The sequence below is a fragment of the Canis aureus genome, chromosome 16 (genome assembly GCF_053574225.1).
Source record: "Canis aureus isolate CA01 chromosome 16, VMU_Caureus_v.1.0, whole genome shotgun sequence".
NCBI lineage: Eukaryota > Metazoa > Chordata > Mammalia > Carnivora > Canidae > Canis > Canis aureus.
The window spans coordinates 38,940,459-38,962,410 of NC_135626.1; the positions used below are offsets into that span (position 1 = coordinate 38,940,459).

Below are 21,952 nucleotides of genomic sequence, written 5' to 3' on the forward strand. Positions count from 1 at the left end.
TTCTTCACTCTGTAAGGTCCTGGGTATCTTTTCATGTCAGTCAGTAATATATATGATCATTCCTAAGAAGTACCTGGTATTTCTCATTGTACCATAATTTGTTTAAGCTAATTATCTGACTGAGGTCTCCTATTGTTGGACATTGTTCCTTTCAATTTTATTATCAACTTCAATAAGCATCTTTGTATGTGGCTTTTCTTGAGATAATTGTAGATTTACGTGTAATTTTGAGAAACAAGAAATCCCTTGTACATTTTGCCCCATTTTCCCCTCATGGTAGCATTTTGCCAAATTATGTAACTACGAGAGATTTCCTGTGTTTCTGTGTTTCATGGCTTTTTGCATGTCCTCTTTTTTTAAACTTAAATTCAATTAGGCACATGTCCCAATTCTTTTTCTTTTTGAGAGAGGGAGAGAATGTGGGGGTGCAGAGGGAGGAATCTTAAGCAGGCTCCACACCCACTGCAGTCTGAGGATGGGCTGTCTCATGACCTGTGGTGAAATTAGATCAGTCGCTTAACCAACTGACACACAGGCGCCCCATGTTCCAATTTTTATTCTGAACTACATTTCTTAAAATGAGAATTGCTAGGACAGTTTGACCTTTTGGCCCGGATTCTGATGAAATGGCTCATTTTTCCAGATCTTCATCAACCTGACTGTTGGGGCTAGGTTTAGGCCCCTGTAACTTGAGATTACTTTTCTTCTGGCACATTTATTTTTATTTTTATTAAAAAAATTTTTAAAAAATTTTTATTTATTTATGATAGTCACAGAGAGAGAGAGAGAGAGAGAGGCAGAGACACAGACAGAGGGAGAAGCAGGCTCCATGCACCAGGAGCCTGATGTGAGATTCGATCCCGGGTCTCCAGGATCGCACCCTGGGCCAAAGGCAGGCGCTAAACTGCTGTGCCACCCAGGGATCCCCTCTTCTGGCACGTTTAAAAAATTATTTATTTATTCATGAGACACCCAGAGAGAGAGAGGCAGAGATATAGGCAGAGGGAGAAGCAGGCTCCATGCAGGGAGCCTGATGTGAGACTTGATCCCGCGACTCCAGGATCATGCCCTGGGCCAAAGGCAGGTGCTCAACTGCTGAGCCACCCGGGCATCCTCTTCTGGTACATTTTTAAATGGTTTTGTTTTTGACATTTAAATATTGTCTGTTTGAACTTAACTTTGGTATAAGATGTGAGGAAGGGATTGGATTTATCATTTCTTTATCTTCTAAATGATTAGCTAGTTGCTGTAATGTAATTTACTGAGATCATCAAGAATTATCTCCTGATTATCAAAATAGTTGTTAAAGCGATTAAAAAACTCCACCCCCCCCCCCCAAAAAAATGGGATGCCTGGGTGGCTCAGCGGTTTGAGTGTCTGCCTTTGGCTCAGGGCGTGATCCTGGGGCTGGGGATTCAATCCCACATCAGGCTCCTGCAGAGAGCCTGCTTCTTCCTCTGCCTCTCTCCATCTCTCATGAATAAATAAAAATCTTTAAAAAAACCCCAAAAAACCAACCATGCATATTTGAAACTACTTGCACATGGAGGGCCAAGGCCTTCAGAGTATGAAGGAGATGAAGAGCTTTGTACCCATGTATAGAAACCTAGGGAAATATCTGATTGGCCTTGATTAGGTCAGGATGCCTATCTCTTAGACCTAGTACTATGGCCAGGAGCTGTTAGGTAGGTACACCAGCAATAGTTCTCGGTAGGGGAAGTGAAGAGGGGTATATTTTAGAGTAAAGAAAAAGGTATAATGCAAGGGAAAAAAAGGCAACCAATGGATTGCAATGTTTAGAACATTTTATTAAAGTAAAATACTGTTAGAATTAAGTGAAATAGAAAAACATAGTAAATATTTACAAAAACATTGATAACACCAATCAAGTCACACACAGAAATGCCTTAAAAAAACTTCTAAGTTGCAAATTATGGAGATTCTCCAAAATGGATATAACCACTCACTGCTGAGTATTGATGGCATTGGTATAAGATCTCTCCGTCCCCCCACTTTTCTGCAATCCAGTGCTCCCTAGATATTTGTTGTTTGGGAGATTCAAACTTGGGAGACAGCTCGAGGTGACAAGTCAAGAATTGAGATAGTCACATAACTTATGGCCTAATTTTCTTCACCCTATTGACTGTGTTGAGGCTATACAAACATAGCCAGGCTGTTTCTCTTCAGCCTCTGCTAACATTCAAATGGATAAATTTCTCAATGCTTGAGCAGAAATTCCGCACACGAAAGGCTGAGTGGGGAGTATTTGTACTAGAACTATAAAATTCTATCTGATGGAAAATTACCTATAAAACTAAGGTAAAACAGAATTAATCATGTGGTATCTCATATTTACTGAAAGTAGGAAAAGAGGTAGACTAGACACTTTTACAATTTTAGCTTAATGAGTAGTCAATAAGCTATATTATGACGAAGCGAACATACAACCATCTTCAAAGTCCAGAAGAACTTAAAATCAGATTCTAAAGACAAGAGACACTCCAAACAAAGACAAAGCAGAGAAGAAAACAATGCCCAGGAGGTGGCCATTATTCGGACAGTATTATAAAAGGGTAATAGATACTTGTACTCTACACACTTCACTTTGATGGTTCTGAATTAAAACTATCTCCCCCCAAAAAAATTCAGAGGGGAGGAAATTAAAGGATTCAGGTAATTCTAAAACCTGTCTTGGGCTCGATAAGACCGTTACTTAAAATAATCACATTTTAGAACAGATCATCTTCATCTGATTCTTCAAGGTACTTTATAGGTTTCCTTGCACGTCCAGATTTGGCCCGAGGAGCCACACCTGAGTCTAGGTCCAGATGGAAGTCTTCACTCTCCCCCTTGGATTTCTATAAGAGGAAGTCCAAATAATTAAAATACATCAACGGACTACAATTCAAGGAGTTTCCTTTCTTCTAATTAGTTAGAAACAGAACTAAGTAAGGCAACTCTCATTGACTAAGTGGCATATTTTTAAATGTAACTTTGTCATAACTAGTAAAAGCTAAATGGATTATGAGATTTACATTTTTTAAAAAACATTTATTTATTTGAGAGAGAGAGAGAGAGAGAGAGAGTACAAGTGGTGAGGGCAGGGGTGCGGAAGGCAGAGGTAGAGGGAGAAGAAGGCTCCCCACTGAGCAGGGAGCCTGACATGGGGCTCAATCCCAGAATCCTGAGATCAGGACCTGGCTGAAGGTAGATGCTTAACCAACTGAGCCACCCAGGCACCCCACATTTATTTCCTTAAAAATGTGTCAGATTAAAAAAAGTGTCAGATTACTAAAAGCAATCTTGGTTTTTAAAACACCTAGAACAAATGGACTGACTAGGATAAATACTCACCTTGTTTGTGGCTGCTTTAGAAATCATCTTCTCAAAATTAGAGTCGGAATCATCAGAAGTGGATGGCTTCCTTTTGCGGTGATTTTTGGTTTTTGGGGGATCAGGCTTTTGAGAGACATCAGAATTTAAGCCTGGATCCTTTTTGGTTCCTTTTGGTGCAGCCCTTTTTTTTGCACCTGTAGTGGAGGTGGAAGACTGACCTGCAAATCAACACAGGCATTCATCATGTGCCCACTCTTAGATAAACTGTTCTGTGAACTTTCTTTAGCAAGCTGTTGATTACTTATATTTAACATAAGAAAAAAATCTCACAGAGCTGAAAATACATTACAGAACCAAAGTATTTTTAAGCATCTTTTTTTTTTTTTTTAAATAAGAAAGCACTCTTTTTTTTTTTTTTAATTCATTCAGAGAGAGACTGAGACAAAGGCAGTGAGAAACAGGCTCCATGCAGGGAGCCCGACATGGGACTCGATCCCGGATCTCCAGGATCACACCCCAGGCTGCAGGTGGTGCTAAACCACTACACCACTGGGGTTGCCCAGCATCTATTTTTTTTATAGGTTTATGTATTACAGTAAACTTTTATACTATTTATAAACTCTGTCCCTATCATATAAATGAGCTAGATAATGCCTGGCATTTTGAGAAACATGCTGATTTTAAACCTTTTGATCACCAGTTTTGATTATGAAGATCTAAATAGTTGCTTCCATTTGGAAAAGGTTTAATTTCATTACGAGTAACTTTTGGGTATAAAAAATTGAAATTGACTTGTGGCAGCCAGTTACTTAATCCCAATATTAACCCATCTGAAAGACTGAAGCTCACTTTTTGGTGCTATCTTCTTCACGGCCACCTTCTTTTTAGGAAGGGGGTTTACAATTTCAGTTTCAGCCAAGAAATCAGCAGTAGAACCTGGAGAAAGTGGTACACTGTCCTTGGCATCATCAGCATCAAGGTCCATTACTTCAAATGGAAAGGAAAATAGTACACATAAGCAACACAACAAAATCTGTTTCCTGCTCTGAATCCCCATTTAAAAACCAAGTCTGAGACTTTTCTTGAATATTTAAAACACACGCTTATAAACTTTTATCTAATTTCTGGATTCTTCATGGGCAGGTGTTTTTTGTACCTTTAGCGTCTAGCACAGTAAATGGCAAGCACATGCTTACGTTCAGTATATCAAGTGTAGAACCTCTTTCTGAGCAAAACTAATCCTAATGAACATCAATGTAATGCTACTAAGAACCCACATTTATTTTCCAAGGCCGGACTTAAATAATGCAGTCTGGTTAGAACCCAGCTGGATCTGAGTGCCCCAGTAAAGCAAGACATCTCACTATTTTTACTTAAATACATACCTGGGGGGGCACTTTTCTGTGGCTTCAGTTCTTTGGCAGTACGTCTAGAATTAAAAAAAAACAAAACAAAATAAAAACCAACATTCTGACAACCAATTCTAACTGTGTCAAGCAACAAAGAATAGATCATTGGCTACTGACAACAATCATGATAAAATTCATATTAGAGAACATACTTTGGGGAAGCTTTGGTCTTATGTGGGCTGACATCTGATGGAACAGAATCCTCATCTTGAATTCTTTCTTCAAAATCTGAGAAACTGTCGTCTAAATCCAAATCCACTGTGAATTTGGTTTTTGCTATAAAAAACATACATAGACAAAGAATAAATGAGGGTTTACAGAAGTATTTAATCTACAGATTGATAGAACATTTCATGAAGATTTAAGCTTTCATCTTCTAAAAGATGCTTTCGTTTTTCAAAAACTTAATAATCACTGCTCTATAACAATTCCTGGCCATTCAGATCTTTCAGCACATCTAGCATGTTGTTCACTTTTCCTTACTTGCTGCTCTCCGTGGCTCTACCTCTCGTGGAGGGACATCAAAGTTACTTTCATTACTGCTCATATCTGATTCTGAATCAGACCAGGGGTTTCTCTTCTTTCCTTTTTTGATGGGTTTAAACGGCAATGTAGTTTGCTTCTTTGTCTTGGTACCTAGAAGGGAGATAGGAATTAACACCCTTTACATGTTCTTCGACTCACTTTTCTCCATCTATAATTCATCCATCTTTCAAATATTTATTGAGCTCTGTGCTGGTATTGAGAATACAACGGTGAACAGAGATGGACATAGTCCCTCTTCCTGGAGCTTAGAGTTTGGTCATCTAATCCCGTAAAGAAATACAATGTGTCAAAAAAAAAAAAAAAGAAATACAACGTGTCGAAGTATATGTGTTTTAATATGAGGCTGCTCCAAGAAATGCTTGAGCTGAGATCTGAAGTTTAAATTAGAGTTAACTAGTTGAAGGCAGGTGGGTGATGAAACATTCTAGCACAGAAAATAGCATATACAAAGGCCCTGGGGGGGGAAAATGGTACATTTAGGAAACTGAAAGGCCCTCAGTGGTTTAGCGCCTGCCTTCAGCCCAGGGCATGATCCTTGGAGTCCTGGGATCACGTCCCACATCAGGCTCCCTACATGGAGCCTGCTTCTCCCTCTGCCTGTATCTTTTCTCTCTCTCTCTCTGTCTCTCATGAATAAATAAATAAAATCTTAAAAAAAGAAAAGAAAAGAAAAGAAATCCATATGGCTAGAAAGCAGAAGTTGGGAGACAGTGGCTCGTCTTGTTAAGGATTTTGTTTTACTTTAAAATTTTTACTGATTTAAGTAAGCTCTATACTTAACTTGTGGCTTGAACCCATGACCTTGACAAGGTCAAGAGTTCTATGCTCTACCCACTGAGCCAACCAGGAGCCCTAAGGATTTTGTTTATTTATTTATTTTTTTTTTTCTAAGGATTTTGTTTAAACAGGGAACCATTATGACTAGATTTGCATTAAAAAAAATTCTCCCAAGCTGCAAGGTAGAGATTGGAAGGGGGCAAGAATAGATGTAAAGAGATCAGCAGAAGGTTGTTGGAAGTCAAGGCAAGGAAGAGAATTCAAAGAGAAAACAATGGCTAGGACTATACCTTGAGGCGTGTTTAATGGCTGACTCACTAGTCCGGACCCAAAGATTACAAGAGCAGCCTCCTTCATATTCTTTTTTTTTTTCCTCCTTCATATTCTTATCAATATACCTGTCTACTTCATATATCCTAGTTTAATGTAATCTTATCCAGCATCCTCCAACAATGGTTTTTTTAACTGTCTGTAATCTGGTTAAACTATTTTTTACTATTTCCCAATATAAAGTTCCCTTTCACTCTGTTAAGGGGGACTTTTCATTGTCCCATGTGTATTATGTGCCCATTTTTCTTTACCCAATCTAGAATACCTAAATCTTATCTACTCTTCAAGACTTTAACCTAAGTTTTACCTCTCCCATAAAGCCTCTACAATGTACATGCACCCACACTGATCTCGCCTTTCAGTTCCTACAATGGCTAGTATATACTGCTTTAACTCTTGTTCTTAATAAACCTCTTGAAGGTAAATGCCATGCTCTCCCACTTCTTGTGTCCTCATATTATTTAAGAGTAATAAAACTCACGGGAACATGAGTGCTCAAAATACTCAACTGATTCTTTGGTTTTATATGCTAAAAGATCGCTAGCTAGGTTTAAAGTTAAAAGTGTGCTGCATGCATTAGATAGTCAATATATAATTTTGTGCAGTATGCAGTATGGCATACTTTTATTATTTCTTTAGTTTAATAATAAGATGTTTCCATATGTTTTATTCATCTTGTATTCCCCACAGAGCTGAGTACACATTATCTATTAAAAAAAAGTAGATACTCAAAATTAGACTTATAGATTAATCAATGGAATAGAGTTGAGAATCCATAAATAAACCTTAATATTTATGGCCAATTAATTTTTGACAAGGGTGAAGACAATTTTTATTTGTTTATTTATTTATTATTTATTATTAATTATTTATTTATTTATTCATGAGAATACACAGAGAGAAGACAGAGAGAGAGGCAGAGGCACAGGCAGAGGGAGAAGCAGGCTCCATGCAGGAAGCCCCACGTGGGACTCGAACCGGGGTCTCCAGGGTCACCCCTGGGCTGAAGGCAGGCACTAAACCGCTGAGCCACCCGGGCTGCCCTATTTTTATTTTTTAAAAAACACTTTATTTGAGAGAGAATGTGAGAAAGAGAATGAGCTGAGGGGGAAGGGCAACGGGGGGTGAGAGCAGGGAGCCCTATGTGGGGCTCTATTCCAGGACCCTGGGATCATGACCTGAGCCAAAGGTAGACGCTCAACCACTGAGCCACCCAGGTGCCCCCAAGCCTCTGACTCTTGATTCTGGCTCAGGTCATGATCTCAGGGACCTGAGATCAAGCCCCATGTGGGGCTCTGTGCTCAGGGTAGTCTTTCAGATTCCGTCTCTTTTTCCCCTGCCCCTCCTGGACTCATGCACCCGTGCTCACTCTAAATAAAACAAAAATCTTAAAAAAAAAAAGTTAGAATACATAAAGATATCTTACAACTAACTCAACAACAACAAAAGATAAATAACCTACTTAGAAAAATGGGCAAAGGGTCTGAATAGACATTTTTCCAAAGAAATATAAATGACCTTTAGGCACATAAGATACTCAAAATAATTAGCCAATAGGGAAATGCAAACCCAAACCATGAGATACCACTTCATATCCACTAGGATGGCTAGAACAAAAAAGAGTGACAAGGAATTAACTGTGTTGGTGAAGATGTGGAGAATTGGAGCCCTCCTACGCTGCTGGAGGGAATGTAAAATGGGGCAGCTGCTCTGAAGAACAGTATGGCAGTTCCTCCAAAGGTTAAACATAGAAAAATATGACCCAGTAAAATTCCACTCCCAGGATCTACCCAAAAGAAATAAAAACCTTAAGTCCACATAAAAACTTATATACAAGTACTCATAGCAGTGTTCATAACAGCTAAAAAGTGGATATAAGCCAAACACTAATCAACTGATGGATAAATAAATAAAATGTGTTATATCCATACTATGAAACACACTATTTGGCAATAAAAAAGAATGAAGTATTGATACATGTTACTACATAGATGACCACCAAAAACATGCTAAGTGAAAAATGCTGGGGACAAAAGACCAGATGTCGTAGGATTTTATTTATAGGAAATGTCCAGAATAAGTAAATCTAGAAACAGAAAGTAGATTAATGGTTGCCTACGATAGGGGAAATTGGTAGGAAATGGGAAGTGACCATTAACGGGTAGAGTGTTTCTTTTTGGTGCAAAAAACTTTTAAAACTGTTGAGTATACTAAAATGATTGAATGGTACACTTTAAATTGATGAATTTTAATATGTGAATATCTTTAGAAGTTAAAAAAAGGTAGATATTCAGTAAAGGTATAATCAAATGTTAGTAGAATTCTTAATTCTATTTAATTTACTGAGTGCTACTTACATCCCAGGCGTGGTGTTCAACTAGAGGGATAATATAAACATGGCTAAGATGTGCTCATTGTTCTCAAGTAGTTTTATATATTAATATATATTACAGCCTTATAATTGGCTAGAAAGTGGAATTTAATAAACTGAGAGTATTTTCTTTAGATCTCAACTAAGGAATTCAAGTTGCTGAATTAACAAACTATTTAAAATTCCTTTCTAAAATAAATCATATCCAAGGACAGTATTAGGGAGATTCAAGTAAACTCCAGACATAGCCCTCCCTCATATTACTCAGTAAGGGCTTTCTAAACATCCATGCGGAATGTACTAGGTATCAGACACAATTTAATCTCAACTCTATACCATTTTACTAAAATATTTTAATACCTGGTTCTCTTTTCTGTTTCTTCTCCAACCTTTGTTTCAGACCTTCTATTTCGATACTCTCTTCTTGAGGGCTCCCTTCAGTGTTTTCATTCTAAAAGAGAGCAAGACAAAGATGGTCAAGCTCTGCCGACTTATTCGGAAAAATGTAAGGTCAAATATACAAATATATATCTGGTCAAAGAGTGATTTTTTCTTTAAGTTTTGGTTAAGAGCTCTGAATAAAGGTACGGATATAACTTTTCCAAGATACTTAACCGTCCAAAAAATGAGGCTCACAGGAAAGCAAAGTTATGATTAAATATAGGATTAATTGCAAACTATGGGATTAGAAATTTTATATCATTTGTTCAGTTTTAAACTGAAAAAAGTTTTATCTATAACTTTTCAAGAGTAGTACCTTAGTTTTATTTTTTTTGAAAAAGGTTTTATTTGAGAGAGACAGAGAGAGAGAGAAAGAGAGAGAGAGAGAGAACACAAGTGGGGGGAGGGACAGGGAGAAGCCGACTCCCCACTGAGCAGGGAGCCTGATGTGAGATTCTACCCCAGGACCTCGGGATCATGACCTGAGTCAAAGGCAAAGCTTAACTGACAGCCACCCAGGCACCCTACCTTAATTTTCTTTTTATTTTTCTTTTCTGCCTCTGCTTTCATCTCTATGGTCACTCGGGGGATGACTCTTTTTCCGCAAGGAGAAGGCAAAACTTCAGCCATTTGTGTTTTTTTCCCCTTTCCTTTCCCTCCTTTCCCTGGAAGTCCTATTTGTTCTTCTTGTTTTTCCTTTGTTTCAACAGCCTACAAAAGAGATAAAAGAAAGCAAGTTTATAAGTCAACAAAGACACTACAAAGATCAGGCTACTTTATAGAAACAGAATAAAAGGCAACAGTTAAACTGATTTCAATTTGTTACATCTTAAGATAAATTTTTAAAAATTTATGTGTGCTATCTCTATACCCAATGTGGGGCTTGAACTCATGACCCTGAGATCAAGAGTCACATGCTCTTCCAATTGAGCCGGCTAGGCATCCCTCGACTTAAAAGTAAATTTGTGATAAGCTGTGCCACAACTAAGTAATACCACCAATAATAGTGGTGAGATAGATATCATTAAGGCCCATTTGACAAGTGTTGAGACAAAAGACTGGGTTCTACTCTTGATTCTACCATTTAAGCCTTCTGAAGATAAAAAAGGGACACTGTGTTAGGGACAAAATACATAGATACATATAAACATATTTGTAAACTCAAATAAGAAGTGAAAGGATGGGATTCCACTTGTATATCCATACGGAAGTATGACAATATAAAACTGTATGTTAAGTGTTCTAGCTTAATTTATGAAATGCTTTTTCTTATCTTAAAATAGTATAGGAAAACAAAGCAAATTAGGGAGATTTAGATAACAAAGTATCTTCTGAATCTACTGATTAGCTAGCCCAGAAGGTAAACATCTTTGTCCTTTTCTGTTGACTTGGGAGATTGGATTGGTTTTTTTCCATATTTAAATTATCTTTATGTTCTCAGTCACAGTCAGTCAGAAATCAACTCCTACCTTTTCTTCTTTGTCCAAAAACTTCTAGGTAGCATGTTTCCGGGCATCATTTACTTTATTCTAACGATCGTTTTTTTTTTTTTTTAATGTGTTATCTTGGAATGTTTTCTTATGCCTCTTATATTCTTTGTCTTGCCAATTATGAAATTTCTTGACAAAGAGGTATATTGCTAGAATGTTCTATTTCATTAAAACTCTAACATGAGGGGATCCCTGGGTGGCGCAGAGGTTTGGCGCCTGCCTTTGGCCCAGGGCGCGATCCTGGAGACCCGGGATCGAATCCCACGTTGGGCCCCTGGTGCATGGAGCCTGCTTCTCCCTCTGCCTGTGTCTCTGCCTCTCTCTCTCTCTGTGTGACTATCATAAATAAATTAAAAAAACAAAAACAAAAAACTCTAATATGGGCATTATGAACTACACACCTCTAGCTCTTCAACAAAAGTAGCCAAGTCTTCTTTCCACAAATCTGTTGGACTCTTTCTCTTTAATGTTTCTAGTTCTTGCTCCTTCATAAGACAGTCAGAAAATTAAGAATTAATTTCATGAAGCACACAGTTTTTACTTTAACCATTAGAAATGAATAACATGTACCCTCCATTAACAACTCACTTTTTCATTTCTCAGCTTGCACAGTTCATCCTTCTTCTCCTTGGTGAGATACCAAAGAGGCATATCAAGAAGGTAGTTGAAGGTTGGTCCAGAATCTCTTACAGAGTCACTCTTTTCAGCTTCATTTTCATTGTCACTCTCTTCATTCTCTTCTTCATCTGGTACCTAGAGGAAGAATTAAAATGTAGCTTTAACAGGAAATGTGAAACAGAGACATTAGATTATACGTAGTTTTTAATAACATAGAAAATGCTAATTGAGAAATTACCTTTTGCTGAGCTTCTTTCCAAGCCTTCACAGGATCCGAATCATATCCCCTCTGAATCAGAACTTTAATTAATTCTTTCTTAGGCTTATTTTCTATTAAAAAAAATGTAAACAAGTAATTGTTTTGAGCAATATTTTAGGATAGGAATATGGTTTTACCATATTAATTCAAAAAGATTAAAACTAACAATTAAGCTGTCTTTGTTTTGCATCAATTTATACATCGTGGTATAGAGAGGTCTTTTTCCTAAACCGACAAATGTAAATTACCACAAGGGGGACAGTCAAATCACATATGAGATTGTTGACCTGATTGTTAACACTAAAAGAACAGAAGACAATAAAAACCTTATTTCTGATAAGTATCTACCTCAATTATATTCTCTTTTAAGATTTTTAATATTTGATTGGACAAGATTTTAGTGCCACCAACCCAATCACTGATTTCTGCATGCTGCATCCATTCCTGTTTTCTAGAGTGCCTTTCTTCTAATAATGACTGCAGTCAATTTATTACACTTTGAGAGATACTGAGTTACTAGCTATAAGGTATTTCAGAATGAATTTCTGAGCACTATCGTTTACCAATTAACTTGATATAGATTACATGTTTAGACTCTCTACACTTTTATACTCAGGAAGACTGGATAGTCCCTTATTTCCTAAATTCCGGTCAACAAGATACAATCTTTACTTTTGTTTTCTTTGAATCATGTCCAACATCACTCATTTTAGCCTTGTCTTAAACAATAGTTCTATGAAATCAGGGGCCGGACATGCTAGTGTTATTAGTTTTAAAAATAGAAAATTATTCTGTGATCACCAGGGACTCATGTTGCCATGTTTTGGGGACTTGCTACTATAATCTACAAGTTAGTTGCCTAGCTTTCCCAGTTAGTCCTGGCCAGGGTGCGGCTATTTTTTCTAACCTTACTAACACTCCAGCTTTTATAAAAATTGTTTTCTTCCTGCTCACTTAAACCCTTAGTTGCTTCTAGAATATCTTTTTAAAAGAAGATTTCCTGGGAAATAGCTCTTTTAGTCTTCAGTATGCAATTTACTTGTAATATAAGCCATTTGTAATCTTTGTTCCAGCCTTTTTCTCCTCTCTCAGACTTTCTTTTTAAAGATTTTATTTTATTTATTTATTTATTCATGAGAGGCACACAGAGAGAGAGAGAGAGAGAGAGAGAGAGAGAGGAAGAGAGGCAGAGACACAGGCAGAGGGAGAAGCAGGCTCCATGTAGGGAGCCTGACGTGGGACTCGATCCCAGGGTCTCCAGGATCATGCCCTGGGCCAAAGGCAGAAGCTAAACTGCTGGGCCACCGGGGCTGCCCCTCCTCTCTCAGACTTAACATTTCTTCTCTTGATCACTTTACATAGGTATCTTTCTGTCTATTCTCTGTCTAAATGTCAACCAAATCTTGATTTCTCAAGATATTCAATCTAAGAAAAGCTATCTTTTTCAAGCTATAAATGCCTAGGTATTTGAAAGAAATTCTTGTAGAAGTAACCAGCTGAACTAAAGGATTTTGCTCTCCTTCCAAATGTTTAAAGTTAGGCATTATTGTAGTTTTAGTGCAGATAGTTATTATTTTTTTTCAGATAGTTATTAATCTGAAAACATACCAATAATTATTTTGCCATCTATTTTCTCTAAGATAAAGCGAGCCTGATTGTTCAGTTTAGCAGATTCAGCGCCAAGCATTCCTAGAAGCCATTCTTTTCTTAATCCATAATATTTAAGCCTTAGTTCAAAGAAGTCTCTTAGAATATCCAACACTGTGTCATATTTCTTTAAACAACCTACATGGTCAAAAAGCACCTAGAAAATAAACATAGGATTAGAGCCAAGAAGAGGTAAATTGGCTAAACTTTAATGGTTTTAGGAAAATGACTTTATTCTTCAAAAATATAAAAGTATTCTAGGATATTCTTTTAAAATTGATATTAAACTTTAATATAAATCAAACATGGGTACCTCTAAAACATACCATGGAGTTGCATGTGAGACTAGTTTGGAGTTTGAAGACTTTGTGTAGCCCCACTCTCTCTGCCTCTGCCAGTTTCTCTTCAGTCATCTTCACAACAAACTTCACAGTGGTGTCTGTATGGTACTCCCTATAATCTGTTATGAGAGGTGGTGTCTTCTCAGTGCCATTCAACATGGGTTCTAGAACCTGTTCTTTATAGGTCTAAAGAAAGGCATAATCCCCTTGTAAGTGTCTTAAATACAGGCTTAGGAGTATTCAACAAGCAGTAGTGCAAAGTGTTTCTCCGATCACAAAAATCAAAGAGGAAATCCACAATTACTTACCTGGGTCCATGTTCTGACAGGAAGCTCTGAGATTTCAATGGTTGTGGAATTAAGTATAGCCACTTCACCACTAATCACATACTGATTTGGAGCCAGCTCTTCAATAGTACCCCTGAAGTTCTTGTAACTTGGAAGCTAAATTGGTATTTTAAAGAAAAATAGGTTTTCTAAATGTGACACTAAAAACAGAAATCCCAATAGCATTAAATCTAATGAACATGAAAGGGCAAAACAAATTTTATATGTGTCCTCTTTAACCATATAATCTACTGAATTGAGACCAAAAGGAAATGAAGGATCCTGATACACACAGAATAGTTACCATTGGCAAAGGTTCTTCTCCATCCATCAAACGCCTGATATTATTTACAACTTCACGAATATCAAAGTTGGGGATTTTGCAGGACCACCCAGTACCAATTCCTTCAGCACCATTTATCAGCACCATGGGTATAATGGGAATGTACCATTCAGGTTCAACACGTTGATTGTCATCATATAAAAACTTTAAAGTCTGATCATCTTTTGGTGGAAACAATAACCGAGCCAAAGGGCTAAAGAAAACAAAGAATATTATTTTACAAAAATATTGGCTTTGATATTTAACTTGTAAGAAGGATATATGTTTATCTCATATCTATGCATGAAAATTACTTTGGCTTTATTTGCTGATGAATAATCATTTAACAGTATTTATTGAGCACTTCGTATGTGCCAGACACCACAAATATAAAGTATCTAGAAAGTATCACATTCTACTACAGGGAGAAAGGCAATGGACATGCATTTTGTCAGGTGGTAGGGTAAATGCTAAGAAGGAAAAAGTAGGTAAAAGTGACTGAGTGATTGAAGGTTCCGAGGAATGGTAACACTTTCTGAAAGGATAATACTAAAGAATAAATTGAGAGAATGAGCCATCATATGCTTATTTGAAGATTATTGTAAGCAGAGGGATCAATAAGTAAAAAGCCCTGAAGAGTGTGCTTGGCATGTTTGATTATAGGCAGAGGCCAGTTGTGTTTGGAAGGGAGATTATGAGATGGGAGTCAAAAGATATGGGGAGTGGACACATAGATCATGTAAAGTCCTTTAGATTTTACTCTAAATGAAGCAGTTAGAAGGTTCTGAACCAGAGTGATCTACTTAAAAAAAAAAAGAAATTAGTTGGCTGCCATAAGAAAGAATGGTAGACTATATTACTTTAGATAAATGGGATGCCTTAATATTTGTCTAATGCAAAGCCCGTAGGATTTGGTGATGGATTGGATACCATTGTGAAAAAAGGTGACTTCATGGTTTTTAGTCTGAGGATTAGGATGATGGCATCCCATTTACTGAGACAGGAAGACTAAGAATTTTGTTTCAGACTTAGGTTTGAGATACTTATTAGACATCTGAGTGGTAAATATTGAGAGACAGCTGTAAGAGATTCAGAGTTGGAACTATTGAGACTAGATGGATGGATTATCATCCATGGATGGGAAGTGAGTGTAGCTAGTGGAAAGAGAGCTAATGAAGGAATTTCAGGGCAGGCCAGTACTTCTAGGTTGGAAAGATGAGAAAGACCCAGCAAAGAAGACAAATAAGGAAGAAAGCCAACAGTTTGATGTCTTAGAGGCCAAATAAAGAATTTCTAGGAGGATAAAGTGATTATCCAATGCTGCTGAGCGATTGAATAGGATGACAGCGGAAAACTATTCATAATGTACTTTCCGTACTTATAAAGGAAGTAAAATTTCAACTATGATATTTAGGAAAAATTAAGCTCTTCTTTACTCTGATCCCAAGTCTACAGCAGGGTTTCTCAACCTGGGCAGCTTTGACACTTTGGATCAGATAATTCCTTGTTATGGGGGGCTATCCTATGCACTATAGTGTATTTAGCAGTATCTCTGGCTGCTGCCCACTAGATGTAGCACAGCTCCCCTAGTCATGACTATCAAAAATGTCTCCAGACATTACATTATGTTTCCTGGGAGATGGGGTGGTAGTGCAAAATCTACCCTGGTTGAGAACCACTGCTCTATACAATGAAAGAAAAGAAAATATAAGAAATGGAAGTAAAAACATTAGGTTGGTAAGGAAACAATATTTCTAAGAAATTCAAAGGCATGGCTATCAAACTGAATTAGAATTTAGATTGTTTATTGTTCTTTTTAAAGAATTTTATTTATTTATTCATGAGTAGAGGCAGAGACATAGGCAGACACAGAAGCAGATTCCCTGTGAGGAGCCCAATGCGGGACTCAATCCCAGAATGCTGGGATCACACCCTTCGCCAAAGGCAGGTTCTCAACCACTAAGCCACCCAGGCGTCCTGAATTTGTTTATTGTAAAGAGTAGCATAATTAAACTTAAATGAGCTAGTTAAAAAAAAAAAAAGAATATTCTAAGTGTATCAAAATTACATTTTCTGATTAATTGAATTTTTATTTTTGGTCAACTAAATTCATTTGAAAATTAGAAATGGCAATTCACTAGAAATTGAAAGCATACCCACCTGAGCATTGTGAAGATGTATCGAGGACTAGCAGAATCCTTGCCACCGTGCAGCCTAGTACCAAACTGACCAATGGGCTGCAAGAGGTTCAGATTATTGCTACCCACAAAATTCTGAGCCAAATTTATAATGGTCATCATTAGTGACATCTAGAGGTGGAAAAGAGATTCGTTAATCAGATCTGGAGGCTTTTAATACATATCCATTATGACTAAGCCTCACTATAATCCTGTAGGGTTTTATGAGGTGTAGATGTTTATTGACTCTTCCCAGATAAATACATGGCAGATGTATATAAACCCAAGACTTCTGGCTCCAAGGTCAGGGCTCTTGCCTTCTAATAGTTTCTATCAAGTCCTATTCAACCTTGGGGGCATAGGTCTTCTCTTCACCTTTAGCAGAATGAAGTATATCCTTGTTTGTGTTACAACACTTTGCTCTTTTTCTATGCTAGCATGCATCACTTTAATCTATAGTTGTGTGTGTGTGTGTGTGTGTTGGCCTTCTATTTAAATTGTGATTATACCCTGAAGTAAGGAAAATATTTGATTTTTTTTACCCTACCCTTGCTGCAGGGTAAGCATTTGACAAATATGTGAACATTTACCAAATGCTAACAATATTTTAACTGAAAGCAACAAGCAACATAATCATTACGTTTAAAGTTCTAGAAACCTATAGGCAACTTAGTTCTTTAAAATATAATGAATGCAAAAAACTATAATCACAAAAGATAAAGGGAATATATTTGTATAAAGTTAAGCAATTCAGAAATATAAAAATTAGAAAGTTGTCTTTTTCAATTGACAGGGATAACCAAAGTTAACAACCTGGAGCATACCCTTCTAGGTATTTTGCTTTAAGTATTGTTCTGGCTCTCTTTCTCCTCACTAACAATGGACTGTGGATATTCTCAATGTTAGTACACACAGATTTACTTCGGTTATATAATGGATTCCAGGCATGGAAGTGTCACAATCTACAACAATTTTCCAATTGATGGACATTTTCAATGTCTAAATTTTAGCCTCACAAAGGTATATTAAACATCACTAAATATCTTTGAACATAGATACTTGTAGATTTGAGTCCCCTTACCAGAACGTTATTATTATTATTTTTTAAAAGATTTTATTTATTTATTCATGAGAAACACACAGAGAAAGAGAGAGAGAGAGAGCGCAACAGGCAGAGGGAGAAGCAGGCTCCACGCAGGGAGCCTGACGTGGGACTCGATCCGGGGACTCCAGCATCATGTCCTGAGCCGAAGGCAGACGCTCAACCCCCAGGTGCCCCTCCTGTTAAGGTTTTGTTTGGCGAGACTGAGCTGGCCCCTACTCCCGCAAGCCTAGCTCTGGCCTTTCTCAGCCCACGTTATGGCTGCCAAGTGCACAGGGTCTCCAAAATCATGCCCTGGGCTGAAGGCAGCCCTAAACCGCTGAGCCACCGGGCTGCCCAAGATTATTTTTAGAAATTGATTTGTTAGGTCAAAGGATAAGCACATTTACAGTTTGACAGATTTCACCAAATTCAGGGCTCTTGCTTTCCAATAATTTCTATCAAGTCCTATTCAACCTTGGAGGCATCTTCTATTATGGATAAACAAGTGTTCATCTCATCAAGTACTCTAAGTGTTTGGAAAATGATTTTGCAGGTATTACCGCTATAATGCTTTCTGGAAACATTATGGATTGTGTGTTTACCTCACCATGATGATAAGAGGACATCTCAGCCACTGACCCAGCCAACTGGGCAACCTTCACCTCTCGCTTGTCATTCCGTTTGAAACAGGTAAACAAAACCTTTCTTTGACCTGGTTTCAAGCCTTTAAAATAAAAGAAGTACAAATATTAGTATCCTCAACTTAACTATTTTTGGACATTGATTTCTATGTAGGACAAAAACAGGCTAACAAATTGGAACTCACCATCCACCATAGATGGGATAGATCTCTCGTTATCAGAATTTGAGAACAGGATAAGTTCCTTATTTATAAAGTCATTGTATGTCAGATATGTGGTAGTTTGCCCATACAAGTAATCCTGAGGGATCAAAGAGAGTATTACATGATCTAGTTTAAAATAAAAAAAGATCATGGACTTTAATAATGCTTGAAACAAACAAATAAATAAAACAGAAATCTTTCATCATATCATTTCTGTGATAATTCTTAAATCCCTCAAAGATACAGAATTTTATAGAAGTATTTTACTGTTTCAAAGATAAAGCAAATTAAAAACAAAACAAAACAAAAAAACAAAGATAAAGCAAATTTAATTGTTGCACAATTAAGAAAAACTGCACTGCCTTTTTAGTTTTTAAAGATTTACTTATTCATGAGAGACACACACAGAGAGAGTATGAGTGAGGCAGAGACACAGGCAGAGGGAGAAGCAGGCTCCATGCAGGGAGCCTGATGTGGGACTTAATCCTGGGACTCCAGGATCATGCCCTGGGCCGAAGGCAGGCGCTAAGTCCGCTGAGCCACTCAGGGATCCCTACATTGCCCTTTAATTTTTTTTTTTTAATATTTTATTTATTCATGACAGACACAGAGAGAGATAGAAGCAGAGACACAAGCAGAGGGAGAAGCAGGCTCTATGCAGGGAGCCTGATGTGGGACTCGATCCTGGGTTTCCAGGATCACACTCTGTGCGGAAGGTAGCGCTAAACTGCTGAGTCACCTGGGCTGCCCTACCTTTTTAATTTTTGAGGCTCCATACACTTATGCAGCAGTCTAAATAAGCACATTCATATAGTTGCCTATTATTAAATTTTTTACTGAAGCTATTAGTCATTGTGTTGTAGGATTTTTTTTTTTTAAGATTGAGCACATGCAGGGCTATTGAGATTGTGAGAATCCCAAACAGGCTCCCAGCACAAAGCCCCATATGGGGCTCAATTTCATGACCCTGAAATCACAACCTGAGCCAAAATGAAGAGCCAAACCAAATGAGTCATTCAGGTGCCTGAATATATACAGTTTTTACCTCAGGAAGGCCAAGTAACTTCCGTTGTCTTCTATCTTCCATGAAATGAGTTAACCATTCCTTTCGATCATCTATCTGTTTCTTGCTAAAGGCCTACAAATTAGAGATAAAAATAACAGGTCACTGGTACGAACAGTCTTACTCAGTTTCTTAAAACATATGGTCCCTTTCTCTAGGATATGTTTACTAAAAACATTCTATATTCTATAAAACATTTTTTTTAAAAGATTTTATTTATTCACTTGACAGAGGTAGAAAGCATAAGCAGGGGGAGTGGAGTGGCAGGCAGAGGAAGAGGGAGAAGCAGGCTCTCCATGGAGCAGGGAGCCCGACTCAGTGCCTGATCCCAGGACTCTGGGATCATGACCCGAGCCAAAGGCAGACACTTAATCAACTGAATTACCCAGGCACCCCTATAAAACATTCTACTATATAAATATTTATGTTTCAATTAACTAGTTAAAAGTAGTGATTTACAAAACTAGAATGTATGAAACAGAATTCAAACTGACCAAGCTGATGGCAGCATCATCTTCAGGACCAGAGTATTTGAACTGAATACGATGTCTTTTCATATTTGCAAAGTATTCTTTAGCTTCTTTTGATGTGCTGGTACCCAAACCTATGCAACCAAGAATACTAAGTTACTCCATATAATCTTGTATAATGGTTTAAAACAAAATGAGAAATTCTATGTGGGTTTCCTTACAAACCTTTGTAGTACTTGACTTTCCATTTTTTATGATTTGGAGTAGAACTCTTCCATTCTTCAAATTCAGGAAGGCTATAGAATGCCATTTCTTGTTTGTTTTTAGACACCTGTGGTAAAGAACACATTGCTGTGGTTTTGACTCGAGTCCCCTGTATACTGTACATCATGGGGTAAAAATGTGTATAAAGTGTTGAGTAGGGCCTTAAAATATCCATTATGGTAATTTAGAAGTTAACATACCTTTACAATTGGAGTGATAAATTCCTCCAGAAAACGATGCCGTAGAAGAGAGGGCCAGTTATGATGGATAAAATTAATCAGCAAGCCTTTGATATGGGAACCATCTTGGTCCTAGAAATATTTGGAAAGAAAAACACAAAATAATTATTTCAAAACTAAAAACAATTATGCTTGACCTACTGGTAATTTCTCTAAAATTTTTCTATGGGGATTAAAAAAAAAAAAAGGCTATTCAAATCCAAGCACTTAACCTGTATGTATAACATACATGTGATGAATAAAGCTCCAGGTTAAATAATTTCCTTCCATAGCAGGAAAGCAATGCAACAGTTAAGACATGTTAATTTAGTGTAATAATCTAATATATTTGAAAGCAAATCTGACCTGATCTGTCATAATCATTATCTTCCCATAACGAAGAGTCTTCAATGAATCTTCATCGTCATAGTTTTTCTTGTACTGAAGACCCACGATCTTGATGATATTATTAATTTCAGCATTTTCCATGATCTAAAATGGATATAAAAGGTAATGTTTTGCTTATAAATCTGAAAATAAAATAGGACGGTATATGTTGTTTGGATTTTCTTAAGCTCCACTATTTTCAATTATTAGCTTATACTTTAGTCAGAAAGATCTGTTAAGATATGCTACAATATACTCAATGTCTTAAAAATAATAACAAGGGATCCCTGGGTGGCGCAGCGGTTTGGCGCCTGCCTTTGGCCCAGGGCGCGATCCTGGAGACCCGGGATCGATTCCCATATCGGGCTCCCGGTGCATGGAGCCTGCTTCTCCCTCTGCCTGTGTCTCTGCCTCTCTTTCTCTCTCTGTGACTATCATAAATAAATAAAAATTAAAAAAATAACAATAATAACAATTAACTATCTAAAATAGGTTTCAAAATGCCCAGTGAGGGAATGAAATATAAGCATGAAGTCCTGCATTATACAACTAGATTTAGATTCTAAAGATGGTTCTACCTGTTTATGAGAAGCTTCTCGAACATTGAGTATTTTTCCTCTAAGTGGGAAAACTCCATATTTGTCTCTCCCAACCACACCAAGGCCTGAAACAGCCAAAGTTTTAGCTGAGTCTCCCTCAGTCAGGATAAGTGTACACTCATTGGAGTTTCGACCCCCTAAAATAAAAATACACAAATTAATATTGGAACATTTAGTTCAAACCTCAAATATACTAACTCAGACATGCTATTAACAGTTTTGTGATAGAACACTAGTAATTAGATATATATTAGAACTAATGTTCATAGTAAAAAAAAAAATCCTAGTTTCTCAGATGATTTTTTTCTGAATTTTCTGAAAAATATTTTATTTTTTAAAAAGATTTTATTTATCCATTTGACAGAGAGAAAGAGGGAAAGAGTGAGAAAGTATGCACAAACATGTGGAGTAGCAAGCAAAGGGAGCCTGATGCAGGGCTCAATCTCAGGACCCTGGGATCATAACCTGAGCTGAAGGCAGATACTTAACTGACTGAGCCATCCAGGCACCTCTAAATGATTTTAAGTAATCTCCTTACCTACCCAACATGGAGCCTGAAGTCACAACCATGAGACCAAGAGTCACATACTACAACAACAGAGCCAGCCAGGTGCCTCTCTTATGCTAATTTCT

The 21,952-nt window shown here is 37.3% G+C and overlaps 1 protein-coding gene across 1 annotated transcript in view; it reads right to left on the bottom strand.

Annotated features, from left to right (window-relative positions):
• Window positions 1-1,787: 1,787 nt before the first annotated feature.
• Window positions 1,788-21,952, bottom strand: part of TOP2A (DNA topoisomerase II alpha) — a 28,924-nt gene continuing 8,759 nt past the window's right edge. The window contains exons 12-35 of the mRNA XM_077853137.1: window positions 21,299-21,456; window positions 20,700-20,825; window positions 20,316-20,426; window positions 20,077-20,182; window positions 19,876-19,985; window positions 19,364-19,456; window positions 18,301-18,415; window positions 18,077-18,198; window positions 16,374-16,522; window positions 14,196-14,427; window positions 13,874-14,008; window positions 13,551-13,751; window positions 13,186-13,381; window positions 11,557-11,648; window positions 11,289-11,453; window positions 11,102-11,185; window positions 9,739-9,921; window positions 9,130-9,220; window positions 5,229-5,381; window positions 4,898-5,021; window positions 4,722-4,765; window positions 4,186-4,323; window positions 3,355-3,554; window positions 1,788-2,858 (exon numbers count right to left, since the gene is read on the bottom strand). Of these exons, the coding sequence (XP_077709263.1) occupies window positions 2,730-2,858; window positions 3,355-3,554; window positions 4,186-4,323; window positions 4,722-4,765; window positions 4,898-5,021; window positions 5,229-5,381; window positions 9,130-9,220; window positions 9,739-9,921; window positions 11,102-11,185; window positions 11,289-11,453; window positions 11,557-11,648; window positions 13,186-13,381; window positions 13,551-13,751; window positions 13,874-14,008; window positions 14,196-14,427; window positions 16,374-16,522; window positions 18,077-18,198; window positions 18,301-18,415; window positions 19,364-19,456; window positions 19,876-19,985; window positions 20,077-20,182; window positions 20,316-20,426; window positions 20,700-20,825; window positions 21,299-21,456 (3,257 nt within the window). The 3' untranslated portion in view covers window positions 1,788-2,729. The remainder of the gene's footprint in view (window positions 2,859-3,354; window positions 3,555-4,185; window positions 4,324-4,721; window positions 4,766-4,897; window positions 5,022-5,228; window positions 5,382-9,129; window positions 9,221-9,738; window positions 9,922-11,101; window positions 11,186-11,288; window positions 11,454-11,556; window positions 11,649-13,185; window positions 13,382-13,550; window positions 13,752-13,873; window positions 14,009-14,195; window positions 14,428-16,373; window positions 16,523-18,076; window positions 18,199-18,300; window positions 18,416-19,363; window positions 19,457-19,875; window positions 19,986-20,076; window positions 20,183-20,315; window positions 20,427-20,699; window positions 20,826-21,298; window positions 21,457-21,952) is intronic.